The sequence below is a fragment of the Xyrauchen texanus genome, chromosome 38, assembly GCF_025860055.1.
Source record: "Xyrauchen texanus isolate HMW12.3.18 chromosome 38, RBS_HiC_50CHRs, whole genome shotgun sequence".
NCBI classification, from domain to species: Eukaryota; Metazoa; Chordata; class Actinopteri; order Cypriniformes; family Catostomidae; genus Xyrauchen; species Xyrauchen texanus.
In genome coordinates this window covers 20,016,442-20,033,122 of record NC_068313.1, presented here as the reverse complement: position 1 = coordinate 20,033,122, position 16,681 = coordinate 20,016,442, and the positions used below count along the sequence as shown (strand labels likewise).

The 16,681-nt window shown below is 37.7% G+C and overlaps 1 protein-coding gene across 4 annotated transcripts in view; it reads right to left on the bottom strand.

Moving 5' to 3' along the window:
* The window catches only part of arhgef12a (Rho guanine nucleotide exchange factor (GEF) 12a), a 96,511-nt gene extending 80,084 nt beyond the window's left edge, over positions 1 to 16,427 (bottom strand). For 2 of the 4 annotated variants that reach the window (XM_052109863.1, XM_052109860.1), the window contains exons 1-2: positions 15,825 to 16,426; positions 15,192 to 15,336 (exon numbers count right to left, since the gene is read on the bottom strand). In XM_052109863.1, coding sequence (XP_051965823.1) covers positions 15,192 to 15,223 — 32 coding nt within the window. In that variant the 5' untranslated portion in view covers positions 15,224 to 15,336; positions 15,825 to 16,426. Of the gene's footprint in view, positions 1 to 15,191; positions 15,337 to 15,824 lie in introns of all 4 variants that reach the window. The other 2 variants (XM_052109861.1, XM_052109864.1) reach the window with 2 other exon arrangements.
* Positions 16,428 to 16,681: the final 254 nt, after the last annotated feature.

The window sequence follows — 16,681 nt, the reverse complement described above, 5'->3', positions numbered from 1 at the left end:
TTATTAATGTTGATTAAACATTTTCATTACTTTGACGTTACAAAGTTAGCAAACGTGTGGTTCTTCAGAGTAGCAGATTTCAATGGTGGATATGAGCTTCGATCCAATTTCTTTTAAGCATCTTTTAAGCATTATATTGTTTTGTATTTCATATTGTAATAATGCTTGTTAAGGCAAATGAAAATGATTGTAAATTGATATATATGGTATAGAATAAATTGATTTATTGCTAAATTACTAAATTATGGATTTATGGACTAAATTATTAGCCCACATACAGTAAATTATAAGGCATATTCAAACTTATTAACAGCTGATTTAAATCAACCAAGTTAATGCATCCAGTAAGCCCTTTGGTGGCTAGACAGGGGACCATTTATCCAGTTAGATCTTCAATGGTGATCTTGTTCATGTAAGATCATCATTAGATAATTTTTGGCCTCAGTGGTTGCACTTTGGAAATTAAAAACAGTTATTTGCGATCAGAGTTTGTGCGATTCGTGAAAATGTTAAATCTACCAATAGCAGCTGCGTGGCAAATGGGTCTTATTAGAGCAGACGTGATAAGAATGACGTTGATTCCTGAAAAATGCTATTCATGCCATATTCTTAATGTTTGTTACACCTCCAAAACACACTTAGAACAGTTAAGGTGAATTATTTTATTGCTATTTTGTACAAATCAAATTCACATTGACCTACTTATTAACATGACAAAACAAAACAGTTACTACATTTTTAATAAATTGTACACAGAAATCGAGAAACACGACAAACTCCCCCATTACAATGACTGAAGCTGTCAATCACTGCAGGTTTACACTGTTTGAGATCTGCACTCTCACGAATACTCTCATTAAAAACAAAGCTGTCTAATCAGCATAAAAACTCAATTATTTACACCACGTCTGTGCCTTGTAGAACAGGATCATTTCAGTTTTGTCGTGTTGCTCATTTGCAGTGTATTTAACATCTACGTTCAAAGCGAGTGGTGCAATATGCAATGAATCCAAAATATTTACAAAGTGCTTTTCGCTCTTGTTCTACAGCTTCTTTTCAAGTGTCAGGTGATGTTTCTTCAGTATTCATTTTCGTGTGCTGCGTGAACAGAGCAAGAACATAAAAGCAAGCATCTGGGCATTCAGATTAAAAGTTTAAAACTTGTGCATTAGTATCAGTTGTCATTACAGATAGGACGGAGGACTAATCTAAGCGGCTCTAATTGGCCATTGCCATTTCATTGCTCAACGGACATGTTAGTGATTGGTTAGAATAATCAACCGCTGCAAAAACATGTTGCAAATAGAAACCATTGATGCAACAGGAGCAGACTTCAATTGAACGTTTTCATGTTTACATAATCATGGGAGCCGTAATCGTGATTAGTTTTTCGATTGTGCAGCCCTAGTGTGTGGTCTCACAAACACTTGTGTCCATTTTTGTCATGTCTGTAACATGTTTATTAACGCTCTAAATAAGGAGGAAAAAAACATGTCTAGACTGAACATTTTCAGATGTCTCAATTATATCTACTGGGGGTCTGTGATTATACATATAAATGGTTCGATATACTGCAAAAGTCACATCCGTAATGCTGGAATTGCCCCGATTCCAGTATTCCAACATACTGTATGTTACTCACATAGTGACTGGTGTACTCGTTTGGTAACACAAGCACATTCATTGCTATATTTTGCATGAGCCTGTGATTTCAGAGTTACATCTATTCATAGACTTTCAGTTGATTTCAAAGCACGGTCGAGGCTTCATGACCGTCAACGGAGATTTTCTGTGCTGCCAGAGAAACCAGCATATCTGTACTACTTGCCCTACTCTGAACTATGATTTTAGTGTAATAAAAAATTGATTTGCAGAGGTTGCCCTTTGATAGTTCTGGAGACTTTGAGTTCTCATTTATATTTATCTAACAACTTTGCCTCAGAGGTTTCTAAAATGCCAAAATAGGCACAAATAACACTATTGTTGAGATGAAGAGTATAGTGCTAAAAACTTTATGTGAATAGCATAGCTTCAATAATTTAGTCCTGGAAGAATTGAATGATAAACGTTTGAGTTCATATTGAAATCTCAGATATTTGCAGACAATTCTTGACATTTGTTTGTCACTTTCACACACATTAGGAGGTTATAACTGCGCATGTCTATTTGGTGCTTTAGTTTCTTCACCAAACTGTATGATCCATATGCGTTATTAAATTAGAAATGAACCGCAAAGCAAATGCTTTCCAAACCGTGGTTGGCGAACCATACAGTTCGGTTTTTACAGAAAACCGTTACACCCCTAGTGCTGATGTAGGGCTTAGACTTTGCATAGTAAATTCTTAACTTGCATCTGTGGATGCAGCGTCGAGTGGTGTTGACTACCAAAGGTTTACTTAAGTAAACCCAAGCCTTATGACCATATATCCACTACAGATGAATGATGTGCTTTAAGACAGTGTTCTCTGAGGGATCAGAGATCATGCTCATTCAGAAGTGGTTTTTGTCTTGCCCGTTATGCACAGACATTTGACCATGTTCTTTGAATCTTTTAACTATATTGTGCACTGTAGAGGGTGAAATGCCCAAATCCTTCCAATTTCTCTTTGGGGAAATTGTTCTCAAAGTGCTGGATTATTTGTTGAAGCATCTGTTCTCTCTGGCAAATTGACAAGTCTCGATTGATACTTGCTCTTGAAGGTCTAGGCTGTTTTTGGAGGCTCCTTATATACTATGATTGCCCTACCTGTTTAACATCTCCTGTTTCACATCGCCTTGTTATTTCAACTCGTAAAATTGTTTTTAGTCTTAAATTGCCCTGTCTTAACTTTTTGGGAGTGTGTTGCAATCATCTGATTTGAAATTACAGTACATTAAACAAAAAACATTCACAAGGTAAAACATCATATAATGTTTGGTTTTCAATTCAGCAAAGGGTGAATATAATTTACAAATCACTACTTCTTGTTTTTTAGCATTTTTCATACTGTCCTAACTTTTTTGGAAATGGGGTTGTATCGGAATTTAAGAATTAGTTTAGCCAATAATAAAAAAAAAAACTAGGCTATTTCTTTTATTTCCTCTCAAGTTGCTCATTTTGAGCAAAAACCCCAGAGGACCATGGGTATAAGAGAGAGGTCAGTGCCTACAGTCTTTAAAGCAGCAGCCAAAATTACAATGAGCACTTTGACAAAACAAATGACTCACCGCGAAGCTTACATGCTCATGTTTACGTCTGTCAACTTCCAGTTACTAGGCGTGTTTCTGAGACTCTCAGCTGCTTCACTCAAGGTAAAGGGGAACATAGGTGTGGTCCTGCCTGTGGTGCAGTGAAAGGCACATTTGTCTTGAGGTGGAGGGGGCAGGGGAGGACAGGGGGGAAAGGGAGGCCGGGGAGTCAGACATTGTTGTGCCTCAGCAGGAGCTTGTGCTTCTTACTGAGACAGATTTGGTGTAGAAAGAGAACCAAAGAGGAGCAGGAGTGGCTGTTGTGTGCATGCCAAAGTGGCAGCAGGGTGTGAGGCCAGCCCACTGCAACTCTTCATTTACACTCCAGTGAGAGCGTCTGTCAGCCAGCATGAAAGCACACAATATCAGAGGCAAGTATGTTAAGAAGATAAATGCTTAAAAGTAAGTCTTAAAGGAACAGTTCAGACAAAAATTAACGTTCTGTCACCATTTTCTTGCCCTCATAAAACTTTCCCAAAATGACTCATTCCTGCTTAAAACATAAAAAGTTGTCAAATAGGGCTGAAGCAATTTGTCAACATTATTGACAATGTCAACAATAAAAAATTGGGTGTGTGAAGGAGAACAGAACCCTTTTGTTGACACCATGATCTAAACCTAGAGTGGACCAACCGGTTTTGTCCTCAATAATTGTTTGAAAATCTGAGATTTTGTTTAGATCGGCATAATCAGGGGCCTGGATAGCTCAGCAAGTATTGACGCTGACTTAGGGCTGGGGCGGTATGGATTTTTTCTAACTGCGGTTGAAAAGCAAGATATTCCCGCGGTATAGCGGTAAACCGCATTAAATACTTTACATTGGATCTGAGAAGTCCCCCCCAACCCCCCGACAGACTTTGGCGCACACATCAGAAGTCGCTTTTGATAGACAGACTTTAAATATTGTCACCTACATCCGAAGAAAAAAAACGAGCACAATTTTAAATAGTCAAATTTTCATCAAGCAGTAATTTGGCATGAACTAATCACTGTATAGATTTCCTTATTTAAGATTATTCTCAGATACATTCGCATTGAAGATGGGTCAGACATGATTTTGACCACTTTATTAAGTTTTGTTTTGTAGAAAGCCTTTCTTTAACTTAAAATTTCGTTTTGTATAAATTGTATCTTAATTTTAATCACTGTTTCATTAACTAATTGCTGGAATTAATAAATAAGAAGCAAATATAGCAGACATATAATCAGCAGCAGGACGTGGAAGCGCCGATGCGATCTCTTGCGTGTGAGCTCTCTCATAAATGAACCGAAACTCGGCGGCTAGGCCTACTGCCTCACAGACATGAGAAATAAATAGAAATCTTAAAATGCATTTTAAACAAAATTCAAAACAAAATGATAAAATTTTAGGCTACAGTAGCCTAGTAGTCAGGTTTGCCGATGTGCGTTACTATTTATTTATTTATTTTTATCCCTGTGCTCAATCGGAAACGGACTTCACTGCTGATATTCTGGGGATACAACATAGCCAATAGGCTATAGCCTACTAGGGACTTTAGCCTTTAAAATATCTTTGCTGCATTGGATCAGTCTCCTTTCTAGAACAGCCAAGAGCTTTCTAGCCTCGCGGCAGCAGCGCTTTGCATCGCTCAGACCTTAAAACAGTCAGCGCCATGGATGCGGTTTTGAAAATTTATCAAAAAGCGTTGGTGCGGAAAGATGAGTTTTGTGATGCGGTTGCGGATTAAATAATAATAGCCCATCCGCAGCATCTCTAATACAAATGGAATGTTATTATGTGTCATGGAACATTGCGCTCCCCAACTCGCGAAAGGTCGGATTTGCTCCATATTTTGATAAGTTTTGTTTAGAAAACCTTGAATCCATGTAGGCTAATATCATTAGACATAATCCATATCATTAGAATCAATGAATCCATGTTATTAGACACAACGAATCCATGTTATTAGACACAACGTGCACACATGTGCAGGCCAATGTTTTTTTTGTTTTTGTTTTTTTGCGGTGACGACGGTGACAAGCTCAGACCCGCGGCTGGAGTCACGTGACCGCGGTATTGCGGTAATGCGGTAACCATCCCAGCCCTACGCTGACTACCACCCCTGGAGTCACGAGTTAGAATCAAGTGTGTGCTAAGTGACTCCAGTCAGGTCTCCTAAGCAACCAAATTGGACCGGCTGCTAGGGAGGGTAGAGTCACATGGGGTAACCTCCTCATGGTCGCTGTACTGTATGGTTCTCGCTCTCGGTGGGGCGTGTGGTGGTTTGTGCGTGGATGACGCGGAGAACAGTGTGGAAGCAACTGAGATTCGTCCTCCGCCATCCGGAGTCACTATGCCACCATAAGGACTTAGAGCGTATTGGGAATTGGCCATTTCAAATTGGGGAGAAAAGGGAAAAAAAAAAAAAGATCTGCATAATCAGAGCATCATCTAAACACCTTCTACGCTAGCTTATTTAACTGCAACTATTAGATCCAAGGTGCATCCCAAACCACAAACTTCTGCACTATATTCATGTTGGTTAGCCAGAAGGGAACTGGCCCCCACTGTGAGCCTGGTTTCTCCCAAAGTTATAAGTAAATCTTAGGAGTTTTGTGTTCCTTGCCACAGTCGCTTTCGGCTTGCTCACAGGGTTTCTAAATACAACAATTATTTAATTTGTTTTAAATACACAATTTACAATCATATTTAATCAAGCATTTATAGATATTACAGTTACAGTTTTTGTTAAAGCATGATTTTCTGTAAAGCTGCTTTGAAACGATGTGTGTTGTAAAAAGCGCAATACAAATAAAAATGATGACTATTCTACATCATTTTGTAGTGCAAGTAGTACGTTTACAATGAAAAAGCAACAAAAAGAAGTGTACTTTAAGTACCCGAATGATGCACTTTTGCCAACCATCAAAATGGAGCGTGGAATGTTGGATACTTCGTGCAATCAGAGCTTGCGGTTTGTTGTAAATAGCGGAAGGGACGGAGTTACCAAGCTGCATTGCTGGTCTGACAAAACATTTGTAAATAATGAAGAAAGTAGCATCTAGTGAAACACCTTGAATATGTAAGTTGAATGCTTTACCAACACACCACGCTGTGTGAATATGTATGTCGTATGAGATACAAGTGTTGAACTGAGGTCTGCTAATGCGCTAAAGCTAGCGTAACACATCACGTGTGCTTGAAACGTCCTTTACGTCAAATTTTAAACAGCGAACGCTTTTGTGTAGTAACAAACCGTTAAGTGTTCCATTTGGGACAATACTACACTTTGAAATTTTATACAATACACAGATAAGTGCATAGTATATTTTGTGAGTTCATAGTGAATGGTGTGTCATTTGGGACACAGATTTAGACTGTAGTTGTATATTAACATATTAAGTAGACACATTTAAACACACCTCCCCCAAATCTCAGTATCCTACTGTGTTGTGAAGAAATCTCATTCTCATTACTGTAATGTGAAAAATATAATTTAATAATATATAATTACAATATTATAATATAATTTAAAAAGTAAAAACAACTACAAGTTTCCATCATGGTAGTATTTGTTCTCAATTATGCTTATTTAAAAATATAAAAATCATGGGTCCACACAAGATGATTTACATTACTGTATTACAGTAATACGATTATTTTTCTGTAATAAAGTGGAGCATTTACATGCACAGCAATAAGCTGATAAAAAATTTTTTTAAACAATGTAAAAAAATATAAAGATATTTGAAATCATCAGGATATGCTTTTGAAAACATAATCTATGTTTCAAAACATAAACAGGCATGTGCAGAGCACTTGCGGACATTGGATAAGCCAGTGAAGGTGTTACAGTACATGCAATGAAATTGTTGTGCCAATAGGCTTTTGCTTCCCATTTAAGCCCTCCTGTCTGCTGTTGATTGATTAAATAGATAGTCCCACCCCCAACCCACACCATTAATTTAGTTAATGTTGTTGTGTCAGGATGGAAAGACTGCTTAAAACAAACAGAAGTGTCTTTATAGCACCAGATAGACACATTAACGTTTGAGAAAATTAACCTATGAATGGCTTACATAGTTGTCTCTGCATATTAATAAGTGATAGGAGAAAGTAACTTAATACCAGTTAATAACAATTCAGCTTAATTGTCATGAAAATGTCACAATACAATTTAGTCTTTCTGCGTTAAAAATAAGCTTTAGTTTCTTAATGCAAAAAAAAAAAAAAAAAAATTATAATTATGTATGTGTATATATATATATATATATATATATATATATATATATACACACAATTTTTTTTTCATTGATTAAAGAGCATTTGAAATGGTGTCATAATCAGACGAGGTGAAAATAGGACAGAGGTTTTAATGAGTAAAACATAGCTTACTAAACTAAAACTTTAAACAAACACAACCAGTTTTATAACATAAAATGAGAGGTAGACACAAAACAGACATCATTATCCTTAACTGACACCTAAATCAACCCAAAAACAAAATGAAAAATTAAAAGAACATTTTCTACAGTGACCATGTCAATTTGTTAAGCTTCTATGACACTTTCGTCTCACATGTCAGCTTGTCTGGCTGGGATGAAAATGCAGTCTGCCAAATTGGAAATCCAACACTATCAGATGAGACACCGTGGAAGCGGATCACATTGAAATTAGTGTGTAAATGTAAGCAAGTTTGTAATACAAACGTGAAAATTTATTATTTTTCAAATGATGCAGGAAACTGCGAAAAAAAAACACAGAGTGCCGAACTAAGGCCTTGTCCACACTAATACGTTTTCGTTTGAAAACACATCGTTTTCTCTCCGTTTTGGCCTTCCGTCCACACTGACACAGCGTTTTGAAAGCAAACTCCAAAGTGGATAAATTTGAAAACACCGTTTTTGCATTGTAGTGTGGACTGTGAAAACGGATGCTTTGGAAAATTGACACATTTTTAGTCATGTGATCTATCCAACCAAAGAAATCAAGATGGCGGCCTGTGTTCTATAGCAGCACTGATTGTGCCTGATATTCACGTTGATAGCATTGTTAAAAAATAAATGTCACTTTGTACAACCTTCACATTGCATTCCTTCAAAGGCGAGGGGAAGTTTACTCGGAATTGGTGTCCGGCGATGGAACACGAGGACAATTGCGTTTCAGACCGCAATGCAGCAGGGATTTTCCGCATGCGCAGTGACACAAAATAAGCATTTTAAAACATTTCAGTGTGGAGGAGCAACTTTTGGAAAACACTTGAAAACATTAGTGTGGACGGAAAGCATTTTGAAATGAAAACACAGTTTTCAAATGTATCCGGATTAATGTAGACATAGAATAAAAGTCAGTTTGCAAAAATGTTGTTATAGTAACTAGGGGCATAACAGTTCTCGGTAAAAAAACAACCGTATGTTTCGCCACCCACGGTTCGGGAAGCATTGGCACCGCGGTCGGTTCACCTCACGTTTAATGACTCATCTGGAGCACAAGTTTTGGTCAAGAAAACATAGCATCAAACAGGCACATTTGCAACCTCCGCTACTGCACCTGAATGGATCTGTAAATGGATGCGCTCCACCTGTGTTTCACGTGGGTCAACTTGATGACATCACTGTTCTTCAAGCGTTGTGTGTAATAGAAAATAAAAAGTGGTGAAAACGAAACACCGATAGAGAAGCCCCTTTCGTTTCTCCTTTCTGGAAACATTTTCTTTTTGCAGTCAATTACAAAACAGGCACTGTTTGCAGACATCGCTAGACAGGAGTGCTGTATACTGGTAATATATGTCAATAATATGTGTGAGGGGGTGTTTATGTATTATTAAAATACTCAAGTAGCACTATCACAACATCCCTTCTCGTATGCATTCTAATAGCAAGGTTATACCTTCTATAGTTATGTACAGCTTACGAATACTGAATATGTTGAGATGAGTTTGAAGTGCACTTTATGTTGATACATGTAGCATGTCAGTGCAGGTATTAAAAGGTAAGTTCACCCAAAAATTAAAAGTATCCCATAATTTAAATTATGGGATAATTTTCATTTTTGGGTGAACTAACCCTTTTAGTTAAAATGTTGATTTAGTAATTAGAGAAACACATTTTTTTTTTTAGTTAAGGACCCTGACAAAAATTAACCATGGGTTTACTATAGTAATACTGTAGTAACCATGACGGCTGACACCATGGTTTTGATACAATTACCATGGTTTTATAACAGTAATACTGTAGTTTCTATATAGTAACTATGATTTTACTATATATTGTAACCATGACAGTAGCCATGTTTATATTGTGGTTTCTTTGATTTTACAACAAATGCCATTGTTAAACTATGTTACTGTTGTAAAACAATGAGTGTTATTTAAGGGTAAACCTGCTGAAGTGTTTACCAAATAAATTCTTCTTTGGATTTGGCAGTAATATATTATATATAATATTTTTTTTTTTAAAAAAGCACATACTGAAACATACCAAAACCCTGACCCTTCAACTGTACAAACCGAACCGTGGGAAATTTGAACCGTTACACCCCTAATAGTAACATTCATTCTATGAGACTAAGTTGCATTTGAATTGACGCAACCCTATAAAATACACATAGTGTCAAAATATAATAAATGAAACAATACTGTTTCAAGTGGTGAGGCTGGTTTCTGCTTATCACAGATGAACAGGAAACCGGTTTCACTGAGAAACACTTCAAGTGTAAAAGAGGAACACAAAGTTACTTGTTACACACAAATGTTGTGTTTTTAAAACATCATAATTCTTGTTAAGATTTCAATAAACAGAACTGTAAAACTGAGCTGTCATTAATACCTAACATTTACTTATAACAATTAAGTCCTATTTAAGCTCTTTTACAAAAATTTGATATTGATCATTTACAATATGTGTGTATCCGATATTAGGCAATGCATAACTACATCTTGTTTTTACCTATTATGATGTTAAAGTCGTTACGTAAAACCAATGAATGCCAAACAAGTGAACGATGAGCAAAAACATTTAAGGCACTACCTTCGATGTGTGGAAAAAACTGTGCATTGCTGTTTTGCACAATCTGACAACGTGTTGCTTCATTGTTCAACATATATATGAGAACAATTTCTCTGTGAAACCATAGGCTCAAACTGTTAACCAATCTGCTCACACTAGATATATTTCTAACCTGCAGCTATCCGGTTGTGTTTTAGATGTGATTTTTCAATTTAAGGGTTAGAATGAACAAGGTCTAGACACAAAGGGACAACATGACTTAAACTGTCATAACCTCAGGATTAAAACACCTCTGCCCCGAGAACAATGTACAACTTAAGGTAACAAAGGCTGCATTAGCCACATGCATTGTACAGTACATCACATCACCTGCAGTGATAACAGATGTGATGAAAACCATGCCAACAGCAATCATCTAAAACTAGGCCTGGGTGGCACAAACTAAGCATGGTTTAATCTTGATTTTGGTATCCTGCTGGATGGACATCAGTGAATGAATGGTAGAACAACAAAAAAGTGCAAGTGAACCTCTCCCTCTGAGTTACCTTTGAATCCTCTCATGTTTCAATACCTGCTATACCTGAAAGCACATCTGTCATCAGAGAGATGGCTAGACTCTTCAATAGACAGACAACCAGTCTGTTATTCCCCGCTGACGTCAGTGGCAAAGACCTGTGAGAGCTGCTTGAATGGCCCAGTCTAGCATTAGAGATCTCGTGAAAACACTCGGTTGAATTCTTTGACTGAAATGATTCTTTTAAAGACATCAAGAGTGAATAGTGTTGAACAAATTGTGGTTATTGCTATTTTTATTTAACTTTACCAAGGCCCATTGGTTTCCACTAATCACAAATTATGAAAAACTTTGAATACAATCAATTGCAAATGACAGTACGATGAAGTGAAACAAGACTTCTCACTCAATTTGTGCCCCGGTCTAAAATCGATAATCAAATAACACGTTACATTGCTCAGCAATGTCATGAGCCAGTCACGAGTAGGCCAGTAATACTGTTACTGATTTCCAGATTTGATTCAATTTTATTCTGATCTTGGTAGATTCCAATTCATCCTACTATTTACACTGATATGTAGACCAAGGGCAAAATGTGTACTTTCTCTTTAAGAATAGCAGCAGTTCAGCAAGCGTGGTGTTGTGGTTGAGCGCATATTAACGATTAACGAGAGTCACACAGCTTCTTTACCACATCCATGTAATGTGTGATAAGATTGAAATGTTTTCTTTTTTGTTGTTTTTGATCAACAACTGACATAAAGAACAGAAAGAGTGTTATTCAATGACAAATGACCTGTGTGGATCTCATCTTTGGACACACATTACAAGGAACATGTCAAACCAAATTTTTACTCTCAACACATAGTGAAAGGATCTCTGTGATAAACTTCTTCACCACCTTAATATTCAATCACTGGCAAGTGAAATCTGAACATTTACCAGCCGTAGCCTAATCACAGATATTTTTAGACACATAGCAAATATTTTGGTTGCATAGATTATGCAAGTGGTTTACTCACATTCTAGAGGGTTGCCGCACAGAGTAAAATATCATTATTGGGATTTTAAGGATCAATATCAGATCATTCAAATGAAGATCACAATTCAGTGGAAAAATCTACATTTTTACCCAGTCCTAGTCACGTGAAATACAAAGGAATTACTCTCTATTAATGTTACAATGATTATAAATTGCCCTTGTTGTGAATTGACAATGCAAATGTTTTAGTTTAGCTAAAGTTTAGTTTAGTTTTTGCCATTAGCATTTGGCTTCTAAAACCAAAGTAGAAACACCTTGGGTCACATTTGAGATAAGAATTGCATAATATGCTTTGAGCAACAGTGTCACCGTATTTCGCAAAGCAAAAGCAAATGTACTCAGCATGTGATTGTTTAGCATGTGAATCCAAGATGGCTGCACAGCTGAACAATATAAACAACATATGAACACTAGTGATTGTCCAGGGCTGCGTTTCCCAAAAGCATCGTAAGCCTAAGTACAGTAGATCATAGAAATCATTGGAGCCAGTGGTCTCTATGCTCAATTAAAGCTTGCAATACTTTTGGGAAATGCAGCCAAGGCTGATTAATAGGCCAATATTTGGCCATTTTGTGAATATCATTGTTCGCTTGGCCGATAAACACAAGTGTTAACTTTCCCTCATATCAGTTCCAAAATATACCAATAAATTTGTCAATGGACAGTAAATAATATCTACTTATGTGTTTTTTTTTTATTATTATTATTATTTGCACTCACCTAAAGGATTATTAGGAACACCTGTTCAATTTTTCATGAATGCAATTATCTAATCAACCAATCACATGGCAGTTGCTTCAATGCATTTAGGGGTGTGGTCCTGGTCAAGACAATCTCCTGAACTCCAAACTGAATGTCAGAATGGGAAAGAAAGGTGATTTAAGCAATTTTGAGCATGGCATGGTTGTTGGTGCCAGACGGGCCGGTCTGAGTATTTCACAATCTGCTCAGTTACTGGGATTTTCACGCACAACCATTTCTAGGGTTTACAAAGAATGGTGTGAAAAGGGAAAAACATCCAGTATGCGGCAGTCCTGTGGGCGAAAATGCCTTGTTGATGCTAGAGGTCAGAGGAGAATGGGCCGACTGATTCAAACTGATAGAAGAGCAACTTTGACTGAAATAACCACTCGTTACAACCGAGGTATGCAGCAAAGCATTTGTGAAGCCACAACACGCACAACCTTGAGGCGGATGGGCTACAACAGCAGAAGACCCCACCGGGTACCACTCATCTCCACTACAAATAGGAAAAAGAGGCTACAATTTGCAAGAGCTCACCAAAATTGGACAGTTGAAAACTGGAAAAATGTTGCCTGGTCTGATGAGTCTCGATTTCTGTTGAGACATTCAGATGGTAGAGTCAGAATTTGGCGTAAACAGAATGAGAACATGGATCCATCATGCCTTGTTACCACTGTGCAGGCTGGTGGTGGTGGTGTAATGGTGTGGGGGATGTTTTCTTGGCACACTTTAGACCCCTTAGTGCCAATTGGGCATCGTTTAAATGCCACGGCCTACCTGAGCATTGTTTCTGACCATGTCCATCCCTTTATGGCCACCATGTACCCATCCTCTGATGGCTACTTCCAGCAGGATAATGCACCATGTCACAAAGCTCAAATCATTTCAAATTGGTTTCTTGAACATGACAATGAGTTCACTGTACTAAAATGGCCCCCACAGTCACCAGATCTCAACCCAATAGAGCATCTTTGGGATGTGGTGGAACGGGAGCTTCCTGCCCTGGATGTGCATCCCACAAATCTCCATCAACTGCAAGATGCTATCCTATCAATCTGGGCCAACATTTCTAAAGAATGCTTTCAGCACCTTGTTGAATCAATGCCACGTAGAATTAAGGCAGTTCTGAAGGCGAAAGGGGGTCAAACACAGTATTAGTATGGTGTTCCTAACAATCCTTTAGGTGAGTTTAAGTGAATTTGAGAAAACATAGTAAAATATATTGGTTTATTTCACTTAAGAACTTTTGTGAAGATCTGATTCGCTACTGTAAAATTGTATTACATACATCTGAATTTGTATCAGCCATCCTCCCTGCTTTACATCAACCATTTAAAAAAAATCAGTCGACCACTGATGTGGACAACAAACAATGACCTAAATCCACATAAAATCCACAAACAGTCCAAAAAAAATATTTTCTTAACAACAAAAATGTATGTAAACAATGCAAAGAAGCACTTGGTACAAACATAGATATACAAGTTATAGATAGATTAACTAGCCAATGGAAACACATTTCTCAAACTGGGAAGCTGTTGAAGAACCAGACAGCTGAGAATCAGACTGAAAGGTATAGTTCACACAAAAATGAAAATTATCTCATTATTTACTCCCCCTCATGTTATTCCATGTGTCCATGACTTACTTTCTTCACCAGAACAGATTTGAAGAAAAACAGAAAATGTTCTTTGCTCAGTAGATTCTTAAAATGCAAGTGAATGGCGATTTCTCTTTTGAAGGTACAAAAATCACAGACAGTCATCATAAATGTCATACATACAACCCCAGCTGTAAAATTTATGTCTTCTAAAGTGATATGATCACTTTTGGTACGAAACAATATCAATATTTAAGTACTTTTTAACTATAAATCAACACTTCAGGAGAGGGTGGAGCCCAATCGGTCTCTCGTGTGATGTATTCACGTTGCCATGGATACAGAGGTAATCTCACATTTTCCCCTCGGTTGAGACATTAAGTATAAGCACACAAATGCACCATTGTGAGTAAAGAAACAGATAAATACAGATCTAAACCAAAACCAACCAAGCTACTGTACAGCGTTCCTCCTCCTCACTTGTAAACAGCTTAAATCTTCCAGCTGTGACGCACATGCATCAGTTCTCACGTGTTTCAAATGCCAATGCGATTACGTCACACGTGTACCGCTGCTGACCAGAAGCATGATTTAGAGTTTAAAAGAGTACTTAAATATTTATCTTTTTCGCACCAAAAATTATTGTGTCAATTTAGAATAAATTAATTTAATGGTGTTTGATGATGCTTATGTTGACTGTCTGTGATTTTTGGACTTTCAACAGAGAAATCGCCATTTACTTGCATTTTAAGGACCTACTGAGCCAAGATATTTTTTTTTATCTTTCTTCATATGTGTCCCAGTGAAGAAACAAAGTCATACATCCTGGGATATCATGAGGGTAAGTAAATAATGAGAGAATTTTCATTTTTGGGAGAACTATCCCTTCAATCAGCATGAACCAATTGCATCTCACACAAATACATACAACACCAAAAACCCAATAAAAGCTGTTTGGGGTTGACATAGGTTACATTTCATAAATAAACAGATAGCTAGGCTTAGATAAGTCTCTACTTAAGCATATAGTAGGACCATCCCAAAAGTCAGTTTGTCCACAAGCTTGTCTTCAAAACAATGAACACATTTCATACCTGTCAGTGACTGTGGACCGTGAGTCGCTCATTGGGCTTCCGTTTTTAGCTTTTATTCGTCCTATATCCGATAGTCATTTTTAGATGCTTGAGAAGCAGCATCAGTTCCTGCATCGGGCTGTTGCATCTGTCATCTGTAGGGTTACTAATAACAAAAGACACGATGTTAGAAAAGTTTCCATTCAGTTATTCGCAACAGCAATGAAATACCAATGTTTCCAGACAGTCATAAAAGAGGCTGTTCTTTTCAAACGTTTCCAAAATTACATAAACGGACGGCTTTATTGTAAGACACACAGAGTGCATTCAACATATTTTCCAGAACCAGCTACCGAAATAAAAACGCCAGTGTGTCTAGATATCCTGAAGTAACACAAAGAACATTTGGATCCTACAGCATTTGTGCTTTTTACCAATAAATACACATCTACTACCAGTCAGTAATAAACAAATATCAAACCTAACAGTAATATTCGCATACTATGCATTTACATTAATAAAAATCACATAACTGTCTTGTTGGATTAAACTGTGTAATGTTTAGTAGTTAAAGAACAAGACAAAAGTTAACTCTCAAGATAACTCTCCCAATGTTTTCATATATTTTCCGTTATAGTGCATCTTCAAATTTACCGTCATCTCCAGCGGCAGCTCCCAGATGATGCCAAGCACTTCCGACAACAACTCCCTCGTCAAAGTTACACTCCTTAGGAAATTAAAACACTTTTGTGACTTCCCTAATGGTGACGGCGTGTGAGTATGTCCGCGGCCAACACAGCAGCAGTGTGAGAGTCCGGACTCAATCCGTACTGCAGACAAGGCCTTTGCTATGCTAAAGCTAACTGCAGCCTATCGTCCACTCAAAAGATGAGACGCGATATATTCGCAACAATAATAAACAACAGCGGGTATCCACGCCAATCGCACAGTAATCCAGGCGGGGTGAGATTCATGCACTCATACACGTGTCACCCTGCGGAGAGTTTCCATGGAGCCCACTTTAACCGTCAAAATAATCAAAAACACGCAATAAAGTTCGCGTAGGTCATCCATAAGCCTTTTCGCGGACAGAAAACGACGAGTTACTATGAAAGCGAGGGTCCACGTACGTCAAAATCCAGTGTGGAGGTTGTACGTTCCGGTCCATGAAACTGTGGAAAGTTGAGATGTACCGGACCGCTGCCGCGTCTACATTGGGACTGTTTCAAAACCTAGTGAACTGCCTACCTAGACTTGCATTTCCGAGTTAGTTGAACACACGCGCGCACTCAACTGAGATGACTCGTGACGTGCTCAGAAACGCTGACTAGGTGGGGAGCTCACTAGGCTTTGAGCCACTTCCCATGTTTAAGTTAAACGTTGTTAAGATTTACGGAGGGCACAGAGCCGTATTTCCAGAATGGGATATACAATATTAGGGGGATGATTGTGAGTGTGTGTGTGTTTATCACTTTGTGGGGACCAAAAAGGATAGTAAAACCCGAAATGTT